The sequence below is a fragment of the Epinephelus moara genome, chromosome 11, assembly GCF_006386435.1.
Source record: "Epinephelus moara isolate mb chromosome 11, YSFRI_EMoa_1.0, whole genome shotgun sequence".
Lineage (NCBI taxonomy): Eukaryota > Metazoa > Chordata > Actinopteri > Perciformes > Serranidae > Epinephelus > Epinephelus moara.
The window spans coordinates 24580458-24598050 of record NC_065516.1 but is presented as its reverse complement, the minus strand read 5'-3'; the positions used below and the strand labels follow the sequence as shown (position 1 = coordinate 24598050).

The window sequence follows — 17593 nt, the reverse complement described above, 5'->3', positions numbered from 1 at the left end:
TGCAAGGGTACAAAAAAATGTGCTGCTGCAACACTTCGATTTTAAAGTTGTAGTGCTCTCTCTCAGTTCAACTTATTTAAATTCTGCCTCTCCACTTAAAAGTCCAAAAAGTACCCACATGTTACATTTTTTGAATTTATAAATTCCAAAATCCATGTAAGCATGCACTTTATAGATATTTTCAGCCATTTTGAGTGTTTAAATTCTGTATCCTAGCATGCACAAGGTGTCTGAAATATTAGTTTACTACTAACTTTCAGGTAACCTTTTAAGTGTAAATCTTTGCAAATGCAATTTTTTTCTGACCTTGTAAAGATATTCATCAAAAATCCATGTGAGGTATTGACAGTATTAACTGTTCAAGTGTGAAATGGTACTTTACACTAAATGTCAATGATGTGTTTGAATATAAATTATGACATTTTGTTTATACTAATGAACTTTTCAGGTCAAACCACAGTTCCAAGAGATCCTCCGACTATCTGAGGAGAATGTTGGTAAGTCCAGATTAAACATTCACATACACACAGATGTGCATTTGTTGTAAGACTTTCTCAGCTCCCTTAAGAGAATGTTGGTAGGTGGAGCTCAGGCGCAGGCACTGTTGATGTAAACAAGCTATTTGGAGTCAGTCCTGGGTGTTCCCCTCTTCTTCTGTTTTTTTTTTTTAATTCCGGACATGTGTCTGTAGTTATAAGAGGTGCTTGGTCTCAGCTGGCTGCCAAGTGATTTAGCCTTTGGTATTGTGGCCATTTATGAAATGTGTTTTGTATCGGGTCCCAGTCTGTGTTAAGGTCATTGTGACCTTACATTGCAACTGTCCTTTTCAGTATATTTTTGTCAAACCACAACGATGTAATGCATTCTGTAAACAACATGTTACAGACACAGTTGTGCCACCAAATGCCTAGCACAATATTATAGACTGCACCTCACCGCATGTTTTGTTTTGTTTGATTGTACGTTAGTGTATTGTTAATTTCTGTGATTAATTTGTCCAAAACAGTTGATGTTGGGGCGTCGGTGGCTTAGTGGTAGAGCAGGCGCCCCATGTACAAGGCTGTTGCCGCAGCGGCCTGGGTTCGAATCCAGCCTGTGGCCCTTTGCTGCATGTCATCCTCCCTCTCTCTCCCCCTTTCACACTTACCTGTCCTGTCCATTAAAGGCAAAATGGCCAAAAAAATATCTTTAAAAAAAAAACAAAAAAAAACAGATGATGGTTAGCGGTCATAGTGTGACCGTTTGTATCTCAGTTACTCACCATGTGTTACACTGAACTAGTAAGGAAAACTTTATTCTTCTCTCGTGCTTCTGATGAATTAAGGATCCAAAAATGGCGAAAATTCATGGGGAATTGAAGTCATAGGGGTCCACATTTAACAACAGCAAAACTACATCAAAACATCCATCTACAAACTCTAACACAACTCGTGCAGTATAATCCAAGTTTGATTTATCCTGTCGTACACACAGTACTTCCAGAGCAGACAGCCCTTTAACAGGGAACTGAACTCAAAGTGACACTTATCTCTGCTCTCTTCATAGCAGGACTCCATTGATGAAAAAAGTAATTTTACCTCACTGAACACAGGAGCTGCGGATCTAGTGCAACCTTGATAGTTAGCTTGTTTGTGTTATTGTATGACTCTGCTGAATCAAAACTAACCCTTTAAAAACACCAGAGTCCCACAATAACAAACTCACTGATCAAGGCAGCTGTGGACCAGCAGCTTAACCAGCAGTTAAGGGAGGTAGAAGTACTGTTTTTGTTAATGGAGTCTGGCTTTGAGGAGAGCATAGATAAGTGTCACTTTTAGTTCAGTTCCCCGTCAGAAAGGGACTTCTGTTCGGGAATTACGGAGCGCATGACTGGATAAATGAGACTTGGATTATACTGCATGAGTTCTGACAGTTTGTTAACAGATGTTTTCATACAGTTATGCTGACCCATATGACTTCAGTCATCAAGAATTTTTTCTGTTTTTGGATTCACTGTTTACCAGAGGCATGTGAAAAATGTTGTCTTAAAGGATTCTGCTGAGTTACTGATATGCAGGTGGTCATGTGGGGGGTGAAGTGTTACTTTAATAGCAGAAAAAAGAGTTATTCAGTGTCAAATCTTGAGCCATTATTGTGTCAATCAGCGTCTCGTTTTTGGTTTTCATCCTGATTTTGTTCCTCTGTCAGATGTTACAGCAGGGAACGATATTCTCACCAAAGCCACAGTCCCTATCTATGCCACTGGAGTGCTGACTTGTTACAACCAGGTAAATTAACAGCAGACCACAGCCAAAACGTAGCTGACCTAGGGCTGGATGATGTGGAGAAAATCATATATCATTAAATTTTGGACCAAATACCTCAATATTGATATTGTGACAATATTGTAAAGTTGACTATTGGTCCTTCACGCTTTATTCATTATATTTATTATGAGGTTTTTGATAAGTAATCATCAGTAATGTGGATACAATTACTAATGAGTAAAGGCAAATAATAGAGCAGCTAGAACAGTCTGGTAAGTTCAGAAAATCACATCTCTTTACTGTAATGCAGCCTTTAAAACCAGGAGAAGCCTACACTTACAATATATCCAAAATCTAAGACAATATAAAGTCTCATACCATGATAGTGATATACTATTTATATATTGCCCAGCCCTAAGCTGACCTGAAGTTGATTTATAAGAGTCTTGCAAGATAAATCAAGCAATAACTTAATGATTTCCTCCGTATAGTTCGTTGACATAATGAGTAATTTTGGCCCTATATTCTTAGTCACAAGGGAAAATCCACTGCAAAACACATCAAGCCGCCACATGTTCTTGTTTTGATTTTAGGTCCACGAAATTATGCGGCACTTGCAAAACACTGTGGACAGCACATGCTGTATTTTTTTTTTACCTTTCGACACAACATTTCAACAAAATATGGTCAGAACAGCTCATTTTATCTCATTGTGAACGTGACAAAGGATGAATGCTGTCCCAAAATGCTCCCAAGTGATCTGTAGAAATGTGCACGTATATGTACAAATTAAGATGTAGATGTTGATTTATTTGTCGACTGATAAAAATGAAATGACCTCTGTACAGGACGAGGATCGCAAGTTGTTGGTGGGTTTCCTGGAGGATGTCATGACAACACTGTCCCTGTCCCATGCACCTCTGGACAGCTTAAAGGCCTCCTTTGTAGAGCTAGGGTGAGACACACACACATACATTCCTACATTACCAACAGTGGACTGTCATTCCACACTACCAAGTGAGGACCACTGTTTCTGGTCATTTAGAAAAAACAAAAATGACATACAACATTTTTATTTATTTATTTTTTCAACAATATAATATTACTTTTGTTCAACCACACAAATATTCCTACAACAGATTTCATCATCATTGATGCTAACGAACATAAGAGCTAATTCTAGCAGCTGATGTGTCAGCAAAGCAAGTATCAGAAAGAAAGTTAATTTGATCAAACTAAAACAGATGATTTCAAACAGTGCTGATTAAAAAATAACGTGTGAATACTGTATAAGTATTCAAAGCACTGTTGGAGTATTTTTGTACACAATCTTCTATATGCCATTGTCACGATATATCTTAGCTGGTCTTTGTAACCATGTGTAGTTGCCCTTTTTGCACTTTTATGGTTGGCTTTTCTTTATAGTGATCTTACTTTGTGTTTTATATTGCTTGTTCTATGTTGTCTTTAACTTATACTGCTGCCTGTCTTGGCCAGGACACTCTTAAAAACGTTTTGTTTTTTTGTTTTTCTTATTCTCAGGTTTTTCTGGTTAAACAAATTTAAAAAAGAAAAATAATTGCTGTAATATGATGAAGAAAAAAACACCATAGCAGTTTTTCTGTAGTGAGTGATGCTCGATTTAGGGTGAAAAATTATGTCACAAAAGCAGATTGAATGGATTGATTTTTATTTATTGACATATACTTCCTCCTTTTACGGTGTAACCTATTTACAGCGTTGTGTGGAAAAACTTTTCTCACAGTTTGAAAGTCAGTTGTTTATTGACACCTGCCACAGTATTACCCAGTATTTACTTCATGCTCTCTTTTCAGTGCCAACCCAGTGTACCATGAATTGCTGCTCACTGTTCTGTGGTATGGGGTCGTCCATACCTCTGCACTGGTCCGGTGTACTGCAGCACGGATGTTTGAGGTAGAGAACACACACACAGATAGTGTATTGAACTTATTAAAGATGTTTGGGTTTCTGATTGGCTATCATTTACAAAAATGTCATTGTTGATGCAATTATTCCTTTTTACATTTTTAGAAACACATCAGCATAAATGATTTTTGCTCTTTTATAGCGTGTATACCAGTAGAATAGTATAGTAATAGTATAATGTGACTGCACAATTATGGACGAAATGGTATGTTAGAGTTAAAGCATCTTAACTTTATACAGACAATACATTCTAAATTAAAGTATACATACTGTATTTTTGTACTATAATTGCAGTCACAAACAGTTATGCAGTCTTTTATAATAGTTATGATATTCATGTTTATCTTTTTGCTGTACATGTGCTAGCTCTGCTTGCTATTGCTGCTGTTTATTATGCATTTGATACTTAGCAACTCTGTCATATGAGTGTGAGTAAAGACTACTGTAGCTTACGAGCGCCCTGGTTCCAACTGTATGACTAGACCCTCCAAGAATTCACATCAGACCTTTGACTGTGCACTGCTCTCAGAGCGGACTACATAAATATCTGCTGCATGTCAGAGAAAGACTGAAGTCAGCAACCTGAAAGTAAAGTCAGAAAAGTTCAAGGCCTGTTCCTTTTCAGTGTTGTCGGAAAGTATAATTTAATCAGAAATGTTTTCTCATGAATATTTTTAGTTTTTCAGTATTTAAGGTCTTTTAGAAATATAATATTCCGACTATTTTTCAAGGGAGACAACCGTTTCCTTGTTTTTGTCCTTGCCAGGCTGTCAAGGCAAAACTCCTGGCCTAAACAACTGTAACAATTCTCCCTGTCCTTTGAGATCCGTGCACAGTTTAGGTCAAACATTGGGATGAGGATCTAGGTATAGCAGTAGAACCGGGCCTATGTTGATCTAAACCTGGGGGAGGAGGAGTGGTAGGCTGTATCAATGTCCCCCCTGTTTTGTGAAGTACTTGCCTTTCCCAACACACCCCACTGTCACCATTCCATAGTGACTAGCTGTCCACCATTGCCAAAACTGTGGGTTGAAATGTGGTTCTCTGCCACAGATCCCAGATCAGATTTGTTTACTGCCAACTATTTATCAATTTAAATGGAACGAAAGAATCTGACCTGGAGTCTCTGGAAAGAGCCCACAGCTTAATGCTCACCATTCTGTAAAAGTGTTTGTGCAGTTTAGCTCTGTTGGCTTTGCCATTTCTTCTGCATACATGCGTGTGCATGTGTGTGTGTGCGTGTGCGTGTGTGTGTATTTGTTTGTGTGTGTGTGTGTGTGATTGTGTGTGTACACACACTTGCTCGATACATGCAGTGCCGTTCCGTGCCTTGCAGCTATGGTTCTTGTCATTGTATATCACTTTCTTCCTATCTTTTTTGTGTTTGTTTTTCTTTTTTTTCTCCCTCCCCTTCTTCTGTTTTGCTTTTTTTTTTTCTTTCTTTCCTTTCTCTCTATCTATTGGCGGTGTTGCTCGCTCTTGTCCCAATGCCCCGCCCACCTCTGTGACATCACGGCTGGCTCTGTCCAATCCGATCAGCTGCTGGTGAAGGGGGTGAATGAGACGCTGGTAGCTCAGAGAGTGGTGCCGGCTCTCATCACACTGTCCTCCGACCCTGAAATGTAAGTGGAACAACAACAACAATAAACCGCGCCGCGTCTCTCTCCCCCCTTCTCTTTGCCGCCTGAGAACTATCACACTGAAACAAGTCTGAACCTGCCAGGAGCAAAGTCAGCACAAAACAATCTCTGAAGACGCTAACTCTGTTGGTAAACAATTTACTCCATTTGATATCAGTTATATAATTTCAAATCCCCCAAATCTCCTCACAAGTGTCCTTTTGAATGGCAGATAATTGTGTGGAGTTGCTCCTGTGTAGGTTCAGGCAGGGCCATGAGTGGTTCATCAGCATAACCACTGTTAACTGCACGTTTGCATCATCAGTCTGCAACACTAACCCACGGCAGCTCTTGTCACCTCATCAGTCTGCGACACTAACAGCCCAGATTTGTGCGTGCACATTGCCTGCATGCGGCAATAGCACAGTCCCAGCATGCTCGTCTGTAACCCATCCTCTCCTCCTCCACCCTACTCTGTTTAAGCAAGGCCCCTCCTCCTGACCGATCCGTCAGCTAGTGATTGGTTATCTTCACCCCGTCTCTCTCAGTTTTATCCTGTCACTCTATTTTCCTCTCTTCCTCTCTCTATCCTCCATATCATCCCCTCTATCTTCTATCCCCTCTCTCCTCCCTCCTGTCTCTGTCTCCTCCTCCTCCCCCCCTGCCTCTCCCTCTCTCTCATCCTGCTGTGTGATGGGTTTGCAGTTGGTTCTCCGAGGCATGAGTGAAGCATTAGTAGATCGCCGTGCGGCTCCGGCCCTTATAACTCTGTGCAGTGGGCCTGAATTGTGAGTCAATCGACACAAGAAAACCTCTCTGTAAACATTGTCATTTTGTGGGCTGCATTCTTACAGTGTGAAGCAACGTCCTGCTAGAAATCTGTCTCACTGAGCTTGAATGGGCACTAAAAAAAAAAAAAAAAAAAGACATTTGACCATGTGACACATAAACCGTTCAGTACATCTGAAGAACATCAGTGGCAGCTTCTTTAACCACCACAAACATTCAGTGGAAAAGGAAGTCAGAGTCTGGAGTCATTTGCCACTCTTCCTGTATCCTGTCTTCAATGATCCACCAGTCTGGAGCCGCAGTGATTGGCTAAACATTTGAAGTTGGACGAATACTGAAATCTCACTTTAATCACATTTGTCCTTTTCATTGTAGTATAAACACAACAATCTTCTTAGCTGTACTTTGACAGTTATTCAAAGACCAGCTCTCCTACAAATACATATTTAGGGCTGCAAGCGTACAGCCGTCATGTTTGTGATTAGACAAGATAAAAAAATTAGTGGCAACACTGTTGGAATGCAGCCCTTCTCATCTCATCATTCTCTGTATTGAAAATCACATGCTAATGGGTACACACTTGACCCAACTTGTAGATTCAGCACCTTGAAATATGTTGTTTTGTAACCTTAAGATTTTTGGCCTGATGTCTTTCACATGTGTTGCTGTGTCCAGGATCAGCAGAGTCCAAGATGGCTCAAGTGTATCTTTAAGTCTTTCCTGCTACTACTGACAGTGGAATGATTATCTAACATCACCCTAACAGCACCCCATTAATCTTGCTTATCGCAGCTCATTAAAATCATTGAGGATTGTCAGATATTTTTAATTTGCATGATCAAGTTTTGGTATTTTTCATGATGGCTTTGGGAATCAAATTATCCCTTTTTTTAAAGAAGTACTTGTGATCTCTTTATCTTTGGGATTGTTAGCTTTTAGCTGTTAGCTCAAGAATGATGTGGTGAATATATCCATTACAGATCTAATCAAGTGTACGTTTAGATCTGGGTCAAATATTATTAACAACATTTAGCATTTATGTTTTATAGTTTTTAGGTTGCACTGATTGATTGTGCAGATTTCAGTCAGATGATTGTTGTTGCAACTGCCCAGTCAAATAGAAACTCAGTAGCTGTTAGCTAATAACCTGGCAGTCCCCGTGAGCAGTCACCTCAGTCATCACTATGGTTACCAGCATGTCATTACTATGTAATCACTGTATTTGATAAAACCCAAAACATGTGGTAGAAGTTGTAGAAGTACAAGAAGTACCTTTTTGTGGTTTTAGAAAAATGCTTATTGGGCACTTGGTGTGCCGTTGTAATAACAAATATGCAGAGAAATATTTAATTTCTTAGACTTATTTTTGAGTATAACTTTGCAGTGGTCTGTTTTATTTATTGATTCAGTTCGTAACAGTATTTGAAAAATCAATATAGCCCCAGGAAACCAAATTGCTGCCTCCCTGCTAATCACATAACCTGAGGCCATTTAAGTCAATGAAGTTAAAACCCAACAGTCTGATTATTCAAATATATTTAAATAAATCTGTAAATTATATGCAGAGAATATTTGACTCTTTGTGATTCCTGCTAAAAGGCACACTTATGGAGAATTTGGAGAAGACCTAAAAGTAGCGATACGGTGACTATGAATGGTCAAACCTTTGTCTTGCTCTCCCGCCGCTTTTAGCTCAGTGAGGATATCCACTATCCCTGCCTTTGGTACCATCATGGAGACCGTCACACAGAAAGAGGTACACACACGCCTAATCTGCTAATGACAATAATTGGATAAATAATTGAGCAAATCATTATAAAACATGCATTAACATACTTTCTGTGTGTGTGTGTGTGTGTGTGTGTGTGTGTGTGTGTGTGTGTGTGTGTGTGTGTGTGTGTGTGTGTGTGTAGCTGCTGGAGCGTGTAAAAATGCAGCTGGCCTCATTCCTGGAGGACCCGCAGTACCAAGATCAGCACTCTTTGCACATGGAGATCATCAGGACGTTTGGGAGGGTTGGACCTAACGCTGAGCCACGCTTTAGAGATGAGTGTATGTAAACGACACAAGTACATATTTTAAAAAAAGCTGTGAACTATGTATAATTTTTTCTTAAACTCTGCCTCTCGTGTCGTCTTCTAGTCGTGTTGCCACATCTTCACAAGCTGGCGCTGGCTAACAACAGCCAGACAGTGGAGAGCAAGAGGATTGATATCGCCACCCAGCTGTTTGAGGCCTACAGCGCCCTCTCCTGCTGCTGTATCCTTCTCTAGGTCGTACTTACTGATCTGTGTAGCCTTTCCACGTACTGGTCAGCTTGGATTTACCTTCTTTAGGAGGACTTTAACGCTGTATTTATAGTTCTTACACTGGCTATATGCTGATAACAGTTAAACAACCTTTTCAGACTCGAGGGGAAAAGTTTGCAGTCCTCAGTTTCCAAAAGGGCAGCTCACTCATATTTTTTTAACTACTGTGCTGTATGTATTTCCAAAGCATTTACTAGAAGTCTGTGTCAAGGTTGGCTCGGGTTCAAGACGAGCTGTTGTAAGAGTGAGTCAGTGGGAAGGCTGTTAAATAACCAGCCAAGCGCTCGCTGCACTGGTTAGATGTGCTCCTGAGTGTGCCTGTATGACTGTGTGCTGCGTATCAGTGTGGCCCCTGTGCCTGAGTGTGCGGTTCGCTGTGTGTGTTGGCAGAGTTTGCCCGTCATTTGGCAGGAGCAGAAAGGGAAAATAAGCTGCCTCCATTTTGGGGCTCGAGGTAATTACAGGGTTAGTTAAGCAAAGGAAAGGATGAGAGAGGGAGAAAGAGCGTGAGAGGAGGGAAGAACTGAGCATCGGCTCCAATTGTTGGGAACAGTTCCCAGGACAGGGCTCACGTTTACATTACCTCTGCTCCGTCTCTGTCACCCTTCTCCTCTGTGATTGTTTCTCCTCGTACTATTCCTCCTTTCTCACACTCTTTTTCCTCTTGCTACTCTTCTCTGTCAACCCCACCCCACACACACACACACAGCTGGTCTGAGGTTCATTCCTGCGGATCTTTGTCAGGCTGTGATTTCACAGTGCAGTAGTGTCCAGGAGGTATAGCCCTAACCTCAGAGGCTTTACCTCCCACTTGCACTTCTTTCTCGTGTAATCAGTGTGACAAGCTCTGAAATTGTACATTCCCATCTCTAAAAATATAGATTTGTTCACTCTGTGGCCTACATAGCTGCACTGGCTTGTGACAGGTGGCAGAGCACATACAGTCCTGGACAAAGTACGATTGTGCCGTATAGCAGTAGACTTATTTTAAGAATGTTTGTACAATCAAAGAAAAACACATTTGATTTTCAGTCAGTAAGTGATTATTTTTACATATATATTTAGAATTATCCTGCAGTAGTGAACTCTACCTTTCTGGTAATGCCTGGAAACACTATCCAAATAATATTCGTAACGGCCTGGCCTTAAAAACACCACTTTTAGTTTCTATGTCTATACATGTAGTTAGAAAAACAAGACGCATAGACAAGGCATTACATCTCCACTCCAAGATTAATGCATAAGAGGGCTATTACAAAGTTCGATTTTTAATAGAAAGCATTGGGACATTTTTATCTTACAGTGACTGTGAGCAGAGTCGTTTATATATTCAGTTAAAAATAGATTGTTTTTGCTCTCTTTTTTCATTATTTCCATTCCCCAATTATTCAGTTTTAAAATGAACACCCACATTTTGCTTTCCGAAACCTGCACAGGACCTTGAATAGTTAGCATTCCTTCTGTATGAATACTAATACACTCTGCTGCAAGGTGCTTTGGATCGACTGGTTTTTCATTCCTTAACCTCTGGTGCAGTCATTTCCGAGGAGGTGATGGTCAACCACTTCCTGCCCGGCCTCAGGTGTCTCCGCGCCGACATGGAACAACTCTCTCCTGAGCACGAGGTCAGGAGACACTCCTGCACATATTCACATGCTGTCTCCAACACTCACAATGCATGCATTTAGTGTTTCGTTGGCATATTTATGCGCTGATGGGCCAGACTGTCTCCTCTGTCTGTCCATTTTCTCTGCAAGGATCTCACTCGCTCTTGGTAAAGACAGACAGTCTGACTCTTCACCCCATTCTCAGGCATACTCATACGCACACCTCTGCCATTTTTATTTGTGTCTCAGAATCTCACGCGATGCATTTCATGTGAGCATTTTCCCAAGGTGACTAATGATCAGCTGATTCTTTTCCGCTCTACACATCCGCTCTGTCTGTAAAGTCTGCATACCAGATCCTAAGATGGGGATTCTTTCCAATCTGGAAGTTTGATGCATTAAAAAAAAATACAAATGGTTTTTATTTTGTTGTGTCGGGGCAGAATTAGACCTCCACACCACCTGTCTTGCATCCTTATTACAGCTATTGTGTACATGGCATTGCTTTCCTAAAAGAAATCTTCCTGCAAATCACGAGACTCAGTTTTGTTTTAGAGACAAAGAGCTTTTTGGAAAGGTTACATTACAGTTAAATCTGTCTCTGTCATTTCCTCCACAGGTTATTTTGAGCTCTATGATTAAGGAGTGTGAAATCAAAGTGGAAAACAGAGGGATGGCAGATGCACAAGGGTGAGAACAAACTAACAGTCACATTCACACCATTGCCTCTTCTGAGATCATTTGCGAAATATTGATTTTTATTGCGTGACAGGCAGTGACAGCAAGTGACGGCTTCAAAGTGGGAGTGAGGAGTAATTTGGAGGGGGAAGAAATAGTCCTACTGTGAGGAGAGGGTTCAGTTAACAGTGTTGGGACTGGGCCGTCATTGTGGGTTCATTCCCCAAAGGCAGAGGAGGACATGTAAGAGTGTTGGAACCACACTCATTATGTGGGTATCTTCACAGAGAGAGAGAAGGAAAAATGAGAGGAGTTGTTTGGGTAAAGCTAAGAGAGCTGGGACAGCGGCCATGCTGTGGGTGTCTTTTAAGACATGTTTCTCCCATCTTGTTAACATGTGTTCGGGGCTCATTAAAGAGAAAAGTGTGCATAGATGGACGTAAGAAGTGTGTATATGTCTGCTCCTCGCAGTGCACATATACTCAGTTCTGGGTGTGTCGTCCCCAAAAACCCAGAGTTAAAGTCTGAGGTTAAAATCTCTGTGTTTGTGCCGAGAGATTTTTGTCCCTCTTTCATTTTGGTCTCTGTCAAGGCTTTCTTTGACTTCTAATACTATAATTGATCATTTGGATCTTTATTGTCACAGCATGAGTCTTTTATTGAGTTTTGACCTTGAAGAATTTATTTTTTCCCCCATTTGTTTCATTATTTTCATCCTGGTCTGAAATATTCTGGAAACCCTCATTTTTGTGGCTGTCCCGGCTTAGTGAGCATTGAAGTGGCATCACATAACATTGGTGTCATTCTTTGTGGCTACTTTCCAAACTCCAGCAGTGTATTACATTTCACATGTCTCTGCATATTTCTTGCTAAAATGGGATTTCCTATACATACTGTGTATATAACATGTAAAGTGATACCAAGATGCTCCATAACAGGAGATTACGCATTAGCAGCACCAATGGTATGAAATGGTTCCACTTCCTGTTTCGTAATTTGGCACAGATCCCATCCCCACCCAGTTACCCCCTCCTCATTTTAAAGTGTTATGAGGATAGATGAAAGCAGTTTCAAAATAAAACGCTCAGTGCAGTAGAAAGTTAATGTTTGCTCCTTATTTTGCCGCTCGCTAACTTAATTTCTGATTTCAACTGAATGCAAGATCACATCAGTTGTTGCCAGTTCTCACAACAGTGTGTGGCTCAGACTAAGGCTGTACCCAGCTCAGAATTATGTCATAAGAATATTCAACTATTCGTTCCTTTTTTGTATAGAATTAGAGTTTGAACAGGGTTCAGCAGGACGTTCACTATGACCGTAATGGAGCGAGGCCTGCAAGCTAGTTCAGGCAGGCAACTTGAGCTGCGCTGATTTATACACACGTCATATTTAATCATCACTTCCCAGTATCTTAAGTAAACATATTAGCGGGAAGCAATGAGGCCGGGGTCTAGACGTCAAACTAACTATGTTCTGCTGTTGAAATAAATACTTTAAACATGAGTTGTCTGACTGAAATATGGCAAACACGCTAACTATGCTAAAGATGGATTGGAAATGTCCAACAACATTTTTTCTTTTGACACTAGACATCAAACAAAAAACAGAGACTGTATCGTATTAAGTTGCCATGAGCTGTAAATTCACCACTTCTTAGCAGAAGGCAGTAGAGAACATCATCAACATACATCCGAAAATAAGCATTTTATCGTCAGAATGTTCAGGAGATATATGGCTTGTTTAAAATGGGTCCAGTATTTACCTCGGTGACCATAGAGTGAAAGAGTCAGTCGTAATCTATACTCACGTTCTCCTATTGGAGTGAAAAGACTCAGGACCTGCTGCAAGTCTCCTAAAGGGGCGGGGCATTGGCAAAACCCATGTGACACAGAATGACGAGAGAAATGACTCTAAAGTGAGCTGTCTCCTTTCTGTAACGCCTCTGGTGATACGCATAACAGTTCGCAGAAAAGTTGATTTTCATTTCATTTTTCATTTTTAGTTTTTATACAGACGTCATGGTGGACACCAGTCAACACTCTGAACTTCCGAAATTCATAGACTTTTGTTTTGGTGTTAAGAAGATCTGATGTTCGTCCTTCTGTTGAGCAATGCAGCAGTTTGGCAAAGTGTTGTAACTGCTTCACTGTGTTACGCTGAATCCCAGTTAACACAAAAGAGGAACTATTGGAGCCGTTAGACTGTAAAAATTAGGAGGGACTGTATTGGCAAACAGCATTTCCCCTGTAAAGAAGTAGAGCAAAGGCTGACATAAGGTCGTCAACAGATAGTGAACTATGTGCAGGTTAATGTTTGCTTTATTTGTGTCTGTCTTTCAGTCCATACATGTTAATAAAGCAGTGTTATCCTTGTTGCTTCATCACGGCCAAATTCAACCTCTTTTCCCTCCCCATAGCTCCATGTCCATCGCCTCCAGCTTGGTGGGTGAGGATGCCAAGACGAAGTTTCTGAGCAAGATGGGTCAGCTTACCACTTCTGGCGCCATGCTGGCCAACGTCTTCCAGAGGAAGAAGTGATCGCAGCACTGACTGATGCGACTAACTGACGACCCCCTGCTGTCTTTGGGAGCATTTCATTCTACTGGGAAAAAAAGCATTGGTTCAGCTTAAAGTAAAAGGAAACCACACGAATTGTTCATTTTTTTAAGGAATGAAGGTCTGCTGAAAGTTGTGTTGATTTCAAATCTCCAGAGCAGGCTGAGGTTTTCCCCTCCGCCCATCCTCCTCTTAATCCTTAATCATGACGAGAGCGTTGACGATGACTGGGGATTTGCTTTTTATGAATCAGTGTTGTTAACATTGTCATTTCAGTGAGAGGTGAGAGAGAGGAAGACACTGAGCAGTGTTGAGATGCACCCAAAGTGATGACAAGGGACTTGTTTCCTGGACGTTTCCGGACTTCACAGAATTTAATTTGATTTCCACACAGTACTTCTTTTCTCAGAGGAGCTTCACTCGTCTTTAGGAAACATGGACTCTGAGCACGTCCTGCTGGATTTCATTTAGAATATTAAGCGCCGTCTTGGAGCAAAGAGTTGTGCGATCGCTGCATTAACTTGCATTTGTTACAGAATAATCAGACAGGAAGGCGACAAAACGGCTCCGTTAAGAATGCCTTGTACGGTGTATCTGTACGGCTCAGAAGTATCGCATACTTGAAGCTATAAAATATTGTCTTGCCTTTATTTTATTTCAAGTCTGTCACTGGTTTTTGTTTTGACAGCTTCTATTTTATAACTTATTTATGTCTTAATGAAAAAAAAACCAACCTTATTCCAACTTCCAAAGAAATTTGCACTTCACTTTACTATTTTGTTCTTTATTATAAATATATATATATATGTTTTAATTCAGAGTCTTATACATACTGAACGTTATCACTACTGTTGATGAATTTCTTTTTTTGTTTATCCGTTTTTGGCAATGTGAAGTTGATGAGAACACTGCTCATAATTATTCCCTCTCTGTCCGTTGCATCGTGTCTCTCTGTGTTGCAGTGTCTCTGATAATTGTACTTTTTTTTTTTTCTAAAGTGGGTATTTGGTTCTGTTTTTTGGTTGTCGTTCCTTTTCAATATGCTCTAAGAGAAACAGTAAATAACTGTATCATACACTGAACTGAAGAGGATGGTACCCATTATGTATATTTGAAATCGGTGTCATGGTGTAATAAAAGATGGAGATGAGTTGTGTACTTAAATACACCTCTGGAGGTCTCATTGAATGTCCGCGTGCTTTCAGACATCTTGCTGTCCTGAGTTTGGATTATGGCTCAAAGTGTCGACAGGTGTCGGAGGCTGTAAAACAAAGTCATTTCGCAGACAAACACACACCGTCTCTGCCCCTCACATCCAGCCTTTTGATATGGTCTATTGTTTGCTTAGTACAACAAACCAAAGTCCATCTTAAGGGACATTCCCAACAACTTACCCCAAATAACTACAGAAGTTAAGCTCTGATCTGCCGTCAAGATTGCACTTATCTCTCAGTCCATGCTATCTATACTTTATCTCTTTAAATTATGACTTTGTATCAATACCGTGGTTAACTTTGGCCCGAATCATCAAAAGACTGACCTCATTGAAATTTAACAGGGCGATAAAAGCAGTTCTTTTAAAAAGTGAAGTAAAATAGCAGAAATTGTGGCTGCAGTATCAGCCTTTGCAATAACCCACATGTTGTGGACACTTCTGATTGACCTGTAGTCTTGTTCAAATAGACATGGATCATGCAGGCAAATGGAGCTGCACTCATTCAGTGGTTGAACAGAGTGAACGAGCACCTCTTGATAAAAAACAGAATTTGCATATTCCGGCTAATATTCAACCATTGTCACTGATAACAGGCCAGGTGGACAAATAATTGATACACGACAGGGTGGAACTGGAGGGCACGGTAGCACTCTGTGTGTGTGTGTGTGTGTGTGTGTGTGTGTGTGTGTGTGATCCCATTCTCTCGTGGGCGCGCCTGTGTGTCTGTAGATATGTGTGTGCAGAGACAGATGCCTGATATGTGATTTGCATTCCTTGTGAATTCTTTTGTTCTGTGTGTGTCAAAACAACCTTCAACTTGCCAAGACCCCTTTCTTGGCCTTTGAGCATGGCAACGTGTCGCCATGTAAGCACTCATACCTGCATGCACATCTGGGTGTGGGCCTGTGTTTCTATATGTGCATGTGTGTGATTATGAAAATTCTCCTGGCGTTTTTCTTGTCTGTCAAAATGGCGTCAGCGGGCACCTCTTACTCACATTGGTGACTTGGGTGACTCACGGATCACATCTGTTTCCAAAGCAAGCAGAAGCAACGGAGATCCAACCCTCAACCCACCGGAACATGGTGGCTAAGCCTTAATGATATTATTCCGCTCTGTTCTGTTTGTACGCGAGGGCCATGTGCATGTTTTTCAGCTCTGTGTACTTCTCAGTGTGCTTAAGGGAGAACGTGCCGAGCTCTTGAAGCTTCCTCCAAAATCATGGTACCAAAACAGGCTGTGGCTGCTTTCTTCTATGGAACGAGTGTGTGTTACTTTAATGGAAACCATTCAGTGGCTTATGGCGTGTGTACGCATTTTTGTGTATATGAGCTGTCTGTAATAGTCGTGCTTCATGAACTTTGACTTGTTGTAAGTGATGCTAAGCAACAAAACCCACATACTTACAGAGCTACAGCCTGTGCTCTGACCCAGGTCATTTGAAGTGTGATGCTTGTAAACCAGCATGTAGTCCGCCTACATTTTTATACATCAAAATGAGCTGCATTGTAACTTCTATGTTTGAAGTGACTTCTCTGTGTTTCCCAGTTCAGTTTGGTTGTTAGGGGTTGACTTCAGTGTGAATATCTGGGATGCGTTTAGAGTCAAGCTGAGGTTTCTGTTTGCTATAAGAGCCGAATCTGGCTTTTAATTGCTACTGTGCAAGCTGCAGAGGCTCCACCACAAAACGGCTTCTCTCAGCATGTTTTTACGGGAAGACATGAGGAGGGTGGACAGAGCCCATTACCTCAGCTTAAAACTAATTATTCTTCCTCTTTCTCATGGAAGTTCTCATGAGTTGGAAAGTTCTTTATCTATCTGCACACTTCAACTGCAGTGGTGCCCCCAGGAATTTTTTATAGGTGTGGCCACTGACAATCTTGGGGTGGCACACAAAAAGCAAAACCCATTAGGAATTAGCTTGTGCTGTTGAAGTTAATAGACTAGTTGAAAACTTTGTCAGTATGGAGAGTTGAGGAATTGCACACTGATATGCTTTGGTTGCTTGTTTTACAGTTAATGCTACCATTTATCTGATGTGCATAGACCAGAACTGGTACAGGTACATAATTCATTGGCTGGTGGTCCTTTCACAAATACACAGCTCCAGTCTGAAAGTGCTCATTGATCGTAAGGAACAAAATCAGCCTTAGAGATAGGGTAAGGAGCTTGGACATCCAGAGGGAGCTCGGAGTAGAGCCGCTGCTCCTTTGCGTCAAAAGGGGTCAGTTGAGGTGGTTCGGGCACCTGATCAGGATCCTCCTGGGCGCATCTTGCTGGAGGTGTTCCGTGCATGTCCCACTGGTAGGAGGCCCCGGGGCAGACCCAGAACACACTGGAGGGATTACATATTTCACAGAACACACTGGAGGGATTACATATTTCATCTGGCCTGGGAACGCCTTGGGGTCCCCCAGGAGGAGCTGGAAAGTGGACGTCTAGGTTGCTCTGCTTGGCCTGCTGCCCCCGTGACTTGGCTCTAGATGGGCAGATGAAAATGGATGGATGGATGGAAGCCTTCTCAAGTGTCGGGGAGACTCAGGGGTGCCCATCGAACCCATTTTCACTCTGATGAGGTAAGAATTCAACATTTCCCTTTGAAAATGGCCATGCCAGTTGTTCATTCA

At 41.2% G+C, this 17593-nt stretch overlaps 1 protein-coding gene across 7 annotated transcripts in view; it reads left to right on the top strand.

The window, feature by feature from the left end:
• Positions 1-14914, top strand: part of relch (RAB11 binding and LisH domain, coiled-coil and HEAT repeat containing) — a 41852-nt gene extending 26938 nt beyond the window's left edge. For 4 of the 7 annotated variants that reach the window (XM_050056240.1, XM_050056239.1, XM_050056237.1 and 1 more), the window contains 11 exons: positions 449-497; positions 2188-2267; positions 3095-3201; positions 4082-4181; positions 5733-5815; positions 8294-8357; positions 8515-8653; positions 8744-8860; positions 10447-10535; positions 11137-11207; positions 13612-14914. In XM_050056240.1, coding sequence (XP_049912197.1) covers positions 449-497; positions 2188-2267; positions 3095-3201; positions 4082-4181; positions 5733-5815; positions 8294-8357; positions 8515-8653; positions 8744-8860; positions 10447-10535; positions 11137-11207; positions 13612-13732 — 1020 coding nt within the window. In that variant the 3' untranslated portion in view covers positions 13733-14914. Of the gene's footprint in view, positions 1-448; positions 498-2187; positions 2268-3094; positions 3202-4081; positions 4182-5732; positions 5816-6517; positions 6601-8293; positions 8358-8514; positions 8654-8743; positions 8861-10446; positions 10536-11136; positions 11208-13611 lie in introns of those variants that run through there. The other 3 variants (XM_050056238.1, XM_050056236.1, XR_007570661.1) reach the window with 2 other exon arrangements.
• Positions 14915-17593: the final 2679 nt, after the last annotated feature.